Consider the following 12378-nt stretch of genomic DNA (forward strand, 5'->3'; position numbering starts at 1 on the left):
GCTGGGTGACCCTGGGCTAGTCACTTCACCACTCTGGGGCTCAGTTTCTCCATGTGCAAACCTGGCAGGGGTTGGGATGCGGTATTGGCCAACCTTGGAAGTGTGGCTCGTCACGATTTCAGCAGCGACCCAGGTGCTGATATTGTCCGAGTTTCTTAGGAGCTGTAACAAGTACTTGTCCTGGGTGTAACTGGGCAGGAACAGACTCCCAACCTTGGCCGACAGAGATTCTGAGGAGGTGCATCTGTGCAATGGGAAAGTGAGGCTTCGTTAGAGGGATGGAGAAAGGTGCAGAGGGTGGGCGGCCAAGCATGGGGGCCAGCCCCTCACCCTCCCCAAGGCCACCAGGGCCTGTCAGAGCCAGGGCTATGCTGGCCTCTCTGCCTGTGCTCTGGCCTAGCATGTACACACACACACATGTGCACACACATGAGTGCACATGCACATGCTCAGCTTCACTGCATTTAGGGCTTCAAGACATCAGAGCTGAGACCTGTGGATGGTACAGAGCATGAAAGCAGCAGTCACAAAACAGGGGTGACCCAGCAATGGGAGATGTGAGCACAGGCCACTAGGTGGTGCCACAGTGCATTCAATGTCGAGGCCAGAGTCGGGAAGACACGAGTTCCAATCCAGTTTCAGGAACTTCCTAGCTGTCTAAGTTACCTGTGAGACCCTGGGCAAGTCACCTCGCTTCTGTTTGCCTCAGTTTCCACATCTGAAAAGTGGGGATGATTCCAGCCCCCACCTCCCAGGGTGGTTGCGGGAATCAAGTGAGGTGACTAACATACTAGACACCTCACCCCCGCAGGCCGGTGCCAGGGAACAGGCACACACTCACTTGGGCATGGCTGTGCTTTTGTCCAGGACGCCGAGGGCTCTCGAATTCAAGAAGTGGACTGGGTGGCACTTCTGGAACATTTCCTTGTTAGAAAAAGCATCACAGTCACTACTTGGGGGCATGTCCCCAGGCCTCGAGCTCTCCCAAAGCAGCTCACCTGGTGCACCATCCAAGGTGCTCTGGGCCAGCCCATCCAGGGCAGCCCCAGGGCTGTTCCACATGCATTGCTGACTTCCTGCGGCTCGGTGGCCTTGCCTTCTCCAAGCCATGTTAGGACCACAGGTCCTGTTAAGTGGTCTCCCTCTAGGAATGGGCAGCCAGGTACGGGCTAGCCTCAGGGGGACTGGTGTTGGATTCAGAAGGGCAAGAAGAGGAGGGAAGCCAGGTGCTGAGCCGGGGAGGGGCTGGGAGGTGAGCTAAGGAGAGGCTAAGGAGGGCAGGGGATGCAGCGTGAGAGGGCCAGCCAGTGGAGCCAGACATCCAGGAGATCCCCACCGTTTCTAAGCATAAAGCTACCCTATGCCTGGAATCCAGGACATGGGCAGTGTTCCCTACTGGGCAGGAATGCCCTGCCCTCCATTTAAAATTGAAGAACCCTTCCCACTAGCTACCATTGCCTTGGGTGGCCACCCTAGTCCCTGGGCCAAGGGGCAGTCACTCCAGCCCTGAGCCTTCTGGCTTCCATCTTGGGGGCCCTCCAGGGGCTGAAGGGAAAAGAAGGAAGAAGGGGCAAAGCACTGGGAAAGGGGAGACAGGAGCTCATGGGCCCAGAGCAGGGGCCAGGATATATTGGGTCCATCCTTGAGAGGGACAAAAAGGTCATTCGTGGGAGCAGTGTCATTCATCCACACATGGGCTTGTCCCCTTTTTAGGGTCAGAAGATTCTTTTTAAGATCTTGACAAGTTTCCTGTCTCTAAGATGGTACCATGATAAAATTGTTTGTGGGGACTCAACTCATCACCCCTAGGAACTTGCTGGCATGGTGTTCATGTCTTTCTGGCACACACACTGACCATGTGGCCTCATGGGCAGGGCCTCAGACTTGGGGCAGGGATGGCCCCACCATGGGCAGCTTGGGGTCTCCAGAGGGCACCAAGGTGGCAGCCCTGGCAGTGCTGCCCACCTGAACCTTGGACCTAGCTCCCCCCTCCCCCACTTACTGATGTCACTGTCCTTACCTGCTGCATTAGGGTCAGCTGGCTAAAGAGCTGGTGGGTGCTGTACTCTGTGAGGAAGTAGGGCCCCTTCTCGCTGGTCTTGCCATAGGCACCACAGAATTCCTCCAAGAAGCAGGGCTTGGGTAGGGCAGAGGCAATGGTGTATGGCCTCTCTTTATGGTGAGGCAGAATGAAGCCATTGGCCCTGGGAAGCTTCCAATTAAAACCCTGTAGAGAGAGAGACAGAGAGAGACAGAGAGACAGAGACAGAGATGGAGAGAGACACAGAGAGACACAGAGACAGATACACAGACAGACAGGCAGACAGATAGACAGAGAGACAGAGAGATGGAGAGAGACACAGAGAGAGACAGAGACATACAGAGACAGATATACAGATAGGCAAACAGACAGAGAGACAGAGAGACACAGAGAGAGGGATACAGAGAAAGACACACAGAGAGAGACAGAGAGACAGACACACAGATAGAGAGGGAGAGACAAAGAGACATGGAGAAAGACACAGAGACAGAGAAAGAGACAGAGACAGACACACAGAGACAGATACACAGAGACAGACAGGAAGACAGGCAGAGAGAGAGAGAGCAGAGAGACAGAGAGAGACAGATACACAGAGAGACAGAGACAGACAGACACAGAGACAGACAGAGATAGAGACAGAGACAGAAAGAGAGACAGAGACAGAGAGAGAGAGGGAGAGAGAGACACAGAGAGGAAGAGACAGGCAGAGAGACAGAGAGACAGATACAGAAAGACAGAGATAGAGAGAGAGACAGAGACAGACACACAGAGACAGATACACAGACAGGCAGACAGATAGAGAGATGGAGAGATACACAGAGAGAGACAGAGAGATAAAGAGAGACACAGAAAGAGACAGAGACAGACAGAGAGACATACAGAGACAGATACATAGACAGGAAAACAGACAGAGAGACAGAGAGACACAGAGAAAGGGATACAGAGAAAAACACAGAGAGTGACAGAGAGAGAAAGAGACAGAGACAGACACACAGAAACAGAGACACAAAGAGACAGACAGGAAGACAGGCAGAGAGAGAGAAAGAGAGACAGAGAGACAGAGAGATGGAGAGAGAGACAGACAGACACAGAGACAGAGACAAACACACAGAGACAGATAGACAGACAGACAGAGAGATGGAGAGATACAGAGAAAGAGACAGTGACACAAAGAGAGAGACAGAGAGATGTAGAGAGACACAGAGAGAGACAGAGACAGACATACAGAGACAGATACACAGATAGACAGGCAAACAGAGAGACAGAGAGACACAGAGAGGGATACAGAGAAAGACACACAGACAGAGATAGAGAGAGACAGAGACACCGAGACAGAGACAGAGAGAGATAGAGAGAGAAAGAGAAAGAGACAGGCACACAGAGACAGAGATACAAAGAGACAGACAGGAAGACAGGCAGAGAGAGAGAAAGAGAGACAGAGAGACAGAGAGATGGAGAGAGAGACAGACAGACACAGAGACAGAGACAAACACACAGAGACAGATAGACAGACAGACAGAGAGATGGAGAGATACAGAGAAAGAGACAGTGACACAAAGAGAGAGACAGAGAGATGTAGAGAGACACAGAGAGAGACAGAGACAGACATACAGAGACAGATACACAGATAGACAGGCAAACAGACAGAGAGATAGAGAGAGACAGAGACACCGAGACAGAGACAGAGAGAGATAGAGAGAGAAAGAGAAAGAGACAGGCACACAGAGACAGAGATACAAAGAGACAGACAGGAAGACAGGCAGAGAGAGAGAAAGAGAGACAGAGAGACAGAGAGATGGAGAGAGAGACAGACAGACACAGAGACAGAGACAAACACACAGAGACAGATAGACAGACAGACAGAGAGATGGAGAGATACAGAGAAAGAGACAGTGACACAAAGAGAGAGACAGAGAGATGTAGAGAGACACAGAGAGAGACAGAGACAGACATACAGAGACAGATACACAGATAGACAGGCAAACAGACAGAGAGACAGAGAGACACAGAGAGGGATACAGAGAAAGACACACAGACAGAGATAGAGAGAGACAGAGACACCGAGACAGAGACAGAGAGAGATAGAGAGAGAAAGAGACAGGCACACAGAGACAGAGATACAAAGAGACAGACAGGAAGACAGGCAGAGAGAGAGAAAGAGAGACAGAGAGACAGACAGAGACAGACAGACAGAGAGACAGACAGACACAGAGAGAGACAGAGAAAGACAGAGAGAGAGAGAGACAGAGACAGAGACAGAGAGAGAGAGAGACAGATACAGAGAGACAGAGATAGGGAGAGACAGAGAGAAAGAGACAGACACACAGAGACAGATACAGAGAGAGAGAGAGAGAAAGAGAGAGAGAGAGAGAGAGAGAGAGAGAGAGAGAGAGAGAGAGAGAGAGAGAGAGGGAGGGAGGGAGAGGCACCAAGGTATGCCTTGGCCCCCTCCCAGCACAGCCTCTGGAGCAGCCTCCAGGGGACCCAGGCCAAAGAGTCCAGAGAAGCTCACAACCTGACTTCCCATTGCCTGCAGAGCTTTCAGAGGCTCCTCCCGGTCCCTCCCAAGTCCATTGGTCCCTCTTGTCCACCCTAACAGGGAGGGAGGGCCGTTTCTTTGGAGACAGAATGTACCTTCCGACAGAGGCTCTCCTCTGAGAGCTTTTTGCAGAGGGCGTTCAGAGACCGCGTGTCTTCATCGGCCTCTTTATCATCATCCAAGTCCCCGAGGCGGGAAGGCCCCTCACACTTTCCATCTGTGGCTACTTCGAGAAAGGACCGGAGGTGCTCCCCATAGCCATCCAGGGGAGTGACCTGGACAGAGCACATGGAGTGGTCAGTGGGATGGACAGTGGTGGCGCTTTCTGGGACCTGCCTTGACCTGAGCCAGCCCTCTCCCTTCCCTGAGGCTTGCGCACAACCTGGTCATTTGCTGGCTCTTGGTCTGGGTTCTTGTAATGAGTTACCTTGGAAGAGATAAACTCTTCAAGCTTTTCCAAGAGCCCGGCATTCCGGGTAAAGTCAACAGTGTAGCAGTCTTCAATCCAGGCCTGTAGGATGCAGAAACTACGGTTATAGATTTTGGTGAAGGTAGACGTGGGGTCCTGGTTGGCTCTGGAAACAGAAAAAAGCAAGGGTTAGGGTGGGGTTACCTGTGGTCCAGGATCAGGCCACATCATTTATCTCGGCTTTGGAGAACCCAAGAGATACTCTGGCAGGGAGCTGTGTGGGAACCCTGAGTGCCCATGTCAGAAGCGCCCCTTCCCCAAATGCCTCCCCTGGGGCCCCGATCTAGGGTAGGGGACACATGCAAGGTCAGAGAGTGGGAGGGTCAGAAGGAAGTAAACTGTTCATGCCCCAGCCCCAGCTCTGGCTCCAGCTGATATTTCGGATCTGGGCCAGAAGACAGAGATTATCAACACACGCTCTGAGGCACGTCAGGGGCATACTCCTAAGAGGCTAAGACATGGCTAGGGTGCTGTAGGAACCTGGGGGCCAAGGGGGTCTCTTCCAGGCACAGCTCAGCACCAGAGGCCTTGGGCTTACCTGGATAAAGTGCTATTGATCCTGTCCAGGAGGAACTGCAGAAAGTCTTCTGGAGTGCAGAAGTATCGGAAGGTATAAAGGAACTGCTGGACATAGCCTTCTAGGAAAGCATCACTGCAAAGGCAAGGCAGAGGGATGGCTGTGAGGTGCCTGAATGCATGCTCGCCCTTCTCTTGGGTGGTGACAGTGTGGCGCTAGAGGAGATGAGCAGATGTGCAGGGGTGCAGAGGCTGATGCATGGCCACACAACCAGACACCCAGACACCCAGTGACAGACACACACCCAGTGACACAGCCTTCACGTGGACTATCTTAAGTTTTGTTGTCTACTCTGACTGGGTCATCCATCACCTTTGGGGACCCTGATTCAGCCATTCAGCTTTCTGCCTGGACCTCTTAACTTCGGGTCACCTACAACCCTGATATCAGACTTTACCTGAGTTTTCAAAACCAAACCACCAGCAAACCACTGTTAAACAGAACAGGGCCAAGCACAGATTCCAAAGTGCTAGCCATTCAGCCAGTTTCAGATTCTCCTTCCCGTATTACCACCAAGCCCCCACCTCTCCATCTTTTCCATAAGAACAGCATTAGCTACCGCACAATTCTGCACCAGCATCTCCACTGAGACTTCCCTGCTGCCAGGAAGTCCTCTGCCCCCGCCTTTCTTGGCTCGCTCTTCCACTAACCACAGCAGCTATTCTCAAGGCTTCCAACCCTCCTCTAAGCTCTCACGGCTTCACCTCCCCAGACCCTCTCAGCTCAGAACCTGGCTTCATGTTTTCCCAAAAAAAGTAGGCCATCAAGTGTCAAGCACCTTCTTCTCCCCTCTTCTCCCAGATGCCTGGGCATGAATTTCTCCTTCACTCCATCTCCCATGAAAAGGTGGCCCTTCTCTTTGCCAAGGCACAGCCCATTCCATCCCATCTGCTCTGGCAGACTGGCTCCTCTGTTTTCCCTATCCTCACTTATCTTTGTTTCCCCATCTCTTGGTTGCTTCCCTATGTGTCCCCCATTCTCAAAAACCCCCATCCCTATTAGTGATCATTCTATATCTCTCCTCCCTTTTGTAACTGAACTCCTAGAAAGAAACAAAACACAACAAAAGCAAACAAACAAACAAAAAAACCCCAAATAAACCACTTGCTCTCCTCTCCCTCCTTTCTTAACTATGGTCTGGCTTCTGATCTCATCACTCCCCACGACTGCTCTCTCCAAAGTTACTGATGATCTCTTAAGGACCAAAACCAATGGTTTTTTCTCACCTTGACCTCTCTGCAGCCTTGGACACGGGTGATCACTCTCTGCCCATTGGGATACTGCTCTCTCTCTTCTCTCTCTCTCTCTCTCTCTCTCTCTCTCTCTCTCTCTCTCTCTCTCTCTCTCTCTCTCCTCTCTCTCTCTCCTTTCTCTCTCTCCTCTCTCTCCTTTCTCTCTCTCTCCTCTCTCTCTTTCTCTTTTTCTCCTCTCTCTCTCTCTCTGTCCTCCCTCTCTCTGTCTCTTTCTCCTCTATCTCTGTCTCTCTCCTTTCTTTTTTTTTCTTTCTCTCCCTGCCTCGCTCTGGTTCTCCTCCTGAACACTCCTTCTTGGTTTTCTTTGCTGGATTTTCATCCAGGTCATGTCTGCTGACTCTGGGTGGCCCATAGGGCTCTCTCCTGAGCCATTTTTTTTCTTTTCCCTCTGCTGTTTCACTTGATGATCTCATCATCCCCCATGGACTCAACTGTCATCACTCTGCTAATGATTTCCAAATCTACTTACAAAAATGGCTAGCATTTGTATAGTGCCTCAAATTTTGCAAAATGCTTTTACAAACATCATCTGATTTTATCCTTTTGACAACCCTTGGAGGTAGGTGTTATTATTATGCCTATTTTACAGATGAGGAAATGAGGCAAAGAGGTTTCTTTTTAATCTATGGTCACACAGTAAGTATCTGAAACAAGATTTGAACTGAGGTCTTCAAGCTGGGACTTGCTGTGATGCTGTGGAGGGGCACCTTGTTCCATATGAGCTGGACCAGGTATGGCCACTGAGGTACCTTCCAACTCTGAGTATCTGTTTACCTGTGTATACAGACTGGCAGCCTCAGAACATACAAGTACCAAAGCCTGTTCCTTTACCATCCATACGGTGGAGGCTACAAGGCAGAATAGGCTCATATTGCAGAAAGGGAGATTTTGGCTGGAAGGGTCAAGCACTTGGGGTGTCCCCAGTACCGACTGCCAAATTCTGCCTCTGAAGTCTCCTTAGCTGGTTCCTCATCCAGGTCTTAGCCCCCACCCATGAGTGTCCCCCAAAACTCTATCCTGGGCCTTATCCTTTTTTCTCCCCAGACCCTTTCTCCTGGGGACCTGAGGAGCTCCCATGGGTTCCCTTATCATCTCCATGATTGCCTCGGCTACAGCACATCACTGACCAAACTCCTGGGAATCTATTTCTTCTCTATACCCTTATATGTACAAGTATTCTTCAAAGAATTGAAGCTCCATGAGGGCAGCAACTGTTTCATTCCTGTCATAGTAGCTCTAGTGCTTTTCTGATTAATTGGCTGATCTCTGAAGATGCTTAAGAAGTCCCCATTTCTATTTCTCGTCTTTCTACAGAACTCACTTTTCCTCCTCTCACCCCCATTATATCAGACTAGCCTCTTTCCTTCACTTCTCTATTTCTACCCAGAAGTCTACCATTCATCCACCACATGCCACCTGCCACTCACCATCTATCTGCCACCCACTATCCACTATATGCCATCCACCATCCTCCATCTGCCATCCACCATTCACCACCTACCACCCACCATCTGCTACCCACCATCCTCCATCTGCCATCTACCAGCCCCCATCCACCATATGCCAGATGCCCCCACCATCAGCCTCCCCCATCTGCTACTCACTATCTTCCATCCACTATCTACTATCTGCTGTCTTCCATCCTCCATCTGCCATCCATCACTTGCCATCCGCCATTGGCCATCCCCCATCCTCCTTCTGCCATCTGCCCTGTTTCCAGTCACCCTGCTTGCAGCCTTCTATCACATCTTTCATCATCTCTTTTCTTTACTCCCTGTATCTCAATCATTTGCTGGGTGCCCCTCAGTCTGTCTCCACGTCTTTCATATCTGAGCCCTTCTCTCTACACCCTAGTTCAGGCCCTTGCTTGAACCTGGACTACTTTTAAACATTTTAAATTGTTATTCTAAACTTGACAAATATGGATAAAAAACCCAAACATTTCCAAATACAAAGAGCAGAAAAAGAGGATAGCATATGAAACCATAAATCTCTACTACATTCTGCTGTGTCCTCCCTCCCCCTTTAAAACAAAGTGACTTAGTAAACAACATGTAAATTTCTAGGCTGTCCTGCTCTTCTGTCTCTCTGACCCGAGGTACTTTGGTGCCTCTAGTGGTCTCTCTGATTCTCATCTCTCTTCTCTCCATACAGATGGGGCCCACCTCCCTTACTCAGGACACCTGGGACTCCTTAGCACCTCTAGGCTCCAGCCTGTCCTGCCAAGCCACCCTCCTCACTGCTTCTCATAGATGCCATTCCATGCCCCTCCCCCAATTCTGAGCTTCCTTCTAAGCACAGTCTGGGCAACTACCAAATTACCAATTACTTTGGGAGTCGTTTTTATGTATCTTTCTTATTTCAGGATCTGACCTTGAGAGCTGGAAAGGACCTCAGAGGGCATTTAGTCCAAGGCCTCCATTTTGCATATGAGAAAACGGACTTATTTTCCCTCAGGAGAATGCAAACTCCTGGGGAGGGGGCAGAGCTGTTTCTCTTTGTCTGTGTCTCCCCAGCACTCAGCTCATAGAGCAAGCATCCAGTAAATGGCTTTTCTGTTGGGTCACCAACTGGGCAAAGGAATTCCCTCTTTCTGTCCTGCTTTCTAGTCACAAGACATACCACATGGTGCTCTCTCAGCATTGACCCCATCTCACAGATGTGGAAACAGGCTGAGAGTGATGGAGTGACTTGAAGGGATGCATGAGACTTGGACTCCTGGATTAAAAACTCCCCAGACTAAGAAGGAGGGGCCTTCCATCATGAAGTGTCCTTGAGCAAAAGGGGGGCAGCCCCCACCCCACCACCTCTTCAGGGCCTCACAGACAGTAGCCAAGGATCAGACAGTTTCTGGCTGTGTGACCTTGGGCAGCCTCCCACCCCCTCTGAGCCCCAGCCTGGGCCCAAGTACCTGGAGTAGAGATAGGCCATGAGCCCCAGGGGGGTCCCGGCCTGGAGGATCCGAGACCTCCTCTGTTTGTTGTTTCCCTGGTGCTTGTTCACGTTGTAGAAGATGAGTGAGGACGACTCGTCCAGGGGGCTGAAGTCCAGGGTGTCACACCCTGCAGCTGAGATGTTCACGATGATGGGCAGTGCCCATGGCTGCAGGCCCCATTGCTCCGCGTAAACCCACCTGCAAGGAGCCAAGCTGTGCTTATGGGAGTCGGGACCACCAAGCCTCTGGGCTAAATGGGAGTGGGCTTCTCCAGCACAGTGATGAGGGTTGATGCTAGGACACAGCAGCCTTTACCAGGGCCATGCCTAGAGAACATTCCTACCCTGGGGGGCTGAAGCTACCAGGGAGAGCTGACAAACCCACATGCAGAATGGAGGGGAGAGGGAAGGGGTAGGGGAAAGAGGAATGAGGAGGAGGGAAAGGGAGAAAGAGGGAGGGGGAGGGGAAGGGGAGGAGGGGAGGAGAGGGGAAGGTGGAGGAGGGGAGGGGAGGGGAAGGGGGAAGGGGGTGGAGGAGAGGGGAGGGGAAGGGGTGAGGGAAAGAGGAATGAGGAGAAAGGAGAGGGAGGAAGAGGGGAGTGGGTAGGGGAGGGGGAGGGGAAGGGGGAAGGAAAGAAGAAAGGAAAAGAGAGGAGAAGGAGGAGAGAGAGGGGAAGAGAAGGAGAAAGAAGAAAAAGAACCAAAGCTTACTTACCTGCAGGTACTTTTTGACCAGTTCAAGGAACTGCACCTTGGCCTTGGTCTCTTCCAGCTGTCCTTTCAGTTTTGACAACATGGTTTTAACTTCAGAACCTTAGGGTGTAAAGCACATTCAGCAGAAGGGCGGCTTGGGCTCCAAGGGCCTATTCCCACTCCTGCCTCCCGCCAATCCCCCCTCTTGCCCGCCGCAGCTGCTACCTCGGCTTCTCTTCTCCTTCTGCAGCAGCTTCTGGCGGAATTTCAAGGTCTTCCGGTAGTTTCGCTTCTCCATCATCAGCTGCTGTTCTAGCTCCTGAGAAGATGTCAAGTTCATGGCTCTCAAGGCATCCTAGCACCCTGCAGCCCAAACCTTTCTCTTGACTTAATGGTCAAGACCAACCCTATCCAGGAAGGGCACCAGACAAGAGCAGCAGGGGCTGACCACCAGGCCATCGGCACTCTGTATGTGCACAGGAGAGGAGCTGAGGGCCACAGGGGCCACACAAGTCCAAAACTCAAATAGTGTGGGGGTGACAGTCGTTTTAGAGACAGAAACAGAAAAAAGCTCAGCTCAGTCACTTTGGACCTGAGTCATGCCATCTACTAATACAACAAAATCAGTCAAAAGAGAAAGATATGTGAGGGACAAAGGATGGAATGGGAGGGGGCCCTTCAAGGATACTGGGAGGGAAGTTCCCACCAGGGTCAGGTGAGGAAGATATTGGAGTGAAGGCACCCAGAATGGGTCCCAGCCAGGGCAGAAGGCAGTGGAGTGGCTGGCCTTCTCTCCAGTCTTGGACACTGAACAGCCTCAGGTCATGGTAGCTTTTGCTATGATGCTGCTTTTCCCTGGGCTAGTGGTCAGCTAAAATGGCTGATCTCTGGTCCCTTCCTGTGAGTGTGTGTTTCTCTCCTCTGAACTTGAGACTTGGGACTGGGAAGGCCCCTAGAAGGGATCTAGCCCAACCTCTTCTTTTTATAGATGAAAAAACGGGTATCCAGAGGGGTGACATGACCCTGGCAAGCCAAGGGGCCCGGACAAGATTTGAATCCAGTGCCTTTGACTCCAGATCCTATTCTGAGCTCCTTATGCTGATGCTTCTTTCTTGTCTGCAATTCAGCTTTGTTACCAATGGAAGTGATCATGAGCTCCCTGGGGTAGGGACCTCTGTCCTTGGTGGTCATTCTCCCAGGCATATTGGATCTGACTAAGGAGGGCTTAGAATGTGTGTGAATCTCCCCCTTTGCCCCTCTTCTGTATCATTTCATAAAGGTGTTTCCAGATTTCTTCATCTTTTCCACAGCTATTCACACCCATTGCACACCAGAGGGTCCTGCTCCATGAAGGTACCCAATGGATGTAGCTCTTCCCCTGATACAACAAGACACTCTGTAGAGGGGCCCCAGAACAAGGCTGTCTTTTTGTTCTGGACATATTCCCAGCAAAGGAATTCTTGTGTTATGGGGAATGAGAATGAATGGACAAAGGAGTCTCATGGGCACACTGAATGCATGAGGCTACTTCAGGGGTTGTAATAAATCAAAATCAAATGGCTATTAAATAGACAGAGATGCATGTGATGATGCTGTTTAATGTTAAGTTTCTAACAGAACATTTAATTAAAAATAAAACACTGACTAGCACACACGAAGATAAAGAATTCCAAGAACCAAGACTCAAATGAACTATTGTCACCTGGAGTCAGCAGAACTCAGACACATGATCTACAGTGACAACAATGTGAATGAGAATACGGAAGGAAATAGAGAAATGTAATGACCAAGCTTGACTCCAGAGCAGAGATGAGAAAATTCACTTCCCTCGTTCATGCAGAGGTGAGGGACTCTTTCTGTCCAGCAAGGTTG

General features: G+C 50.8%; 1 protein-coding gene across 1 annotated transcript in view; it reads right to left on the reverse strand.

Moving 5' to 3' along the window:
* The window catches only part of KNDC1 (kinase non-catalytic C-lobe domain containing 1), a 95899-nt gene that overhangs the window by 13963 nt on the left and 69558 nt on the right, over positions 1-12378 (reverse strand). Inside the window, exons 18-26 of the mRNA XM_078150667.1 lie at positions 10732-10825; positions 10515-10626; positions 9791-10012; positions 5588-5701; positions 5008-5155; positions 4676-4855; positions 2021-2227; positions 842-924; positions 94-244 (exon numbers count right to left, since the gene is read on the reverse strand). Coding sequence (XP_078006793.1) covers positions 94-244; positions 842-924; positions 2021-2227; positions 4676-4855; positions 5008-5155; positions 5588-5701; positions 9791-10012; positions 10515-10626; positions 10732-10825 — 1311 coding nt within the window. The remainder of the gene's footprint in view (positions 1-93; positions 245-841; positions 925-2020; positions 2228-4675; positions 4856-5007; positions 5156-5587; positions 5702-9790; positions 10013-10514; positions 10627-10731; positions 10826-12378) is intronic.

The sequence above is a fragment of the Phascolarctos cinereus genome, unplaced genomic scaffold, assembly GCF_003287225.1.
Source record: "Phascolarctos cinereus isolate Bilbo 61053 unplaced genomic scaffold, phaCin_HiC Scaffold_3;HRSCAF=262, whole genome shotgun sequence".
In the NCBI taxonomy this organism is placed as follows: Eukaryota; Metazoa; Chordata; class Mammalia; order Diprotodontia; family Phascolarctidae; genus Phascolarctos; species Phascolarctos cinereus.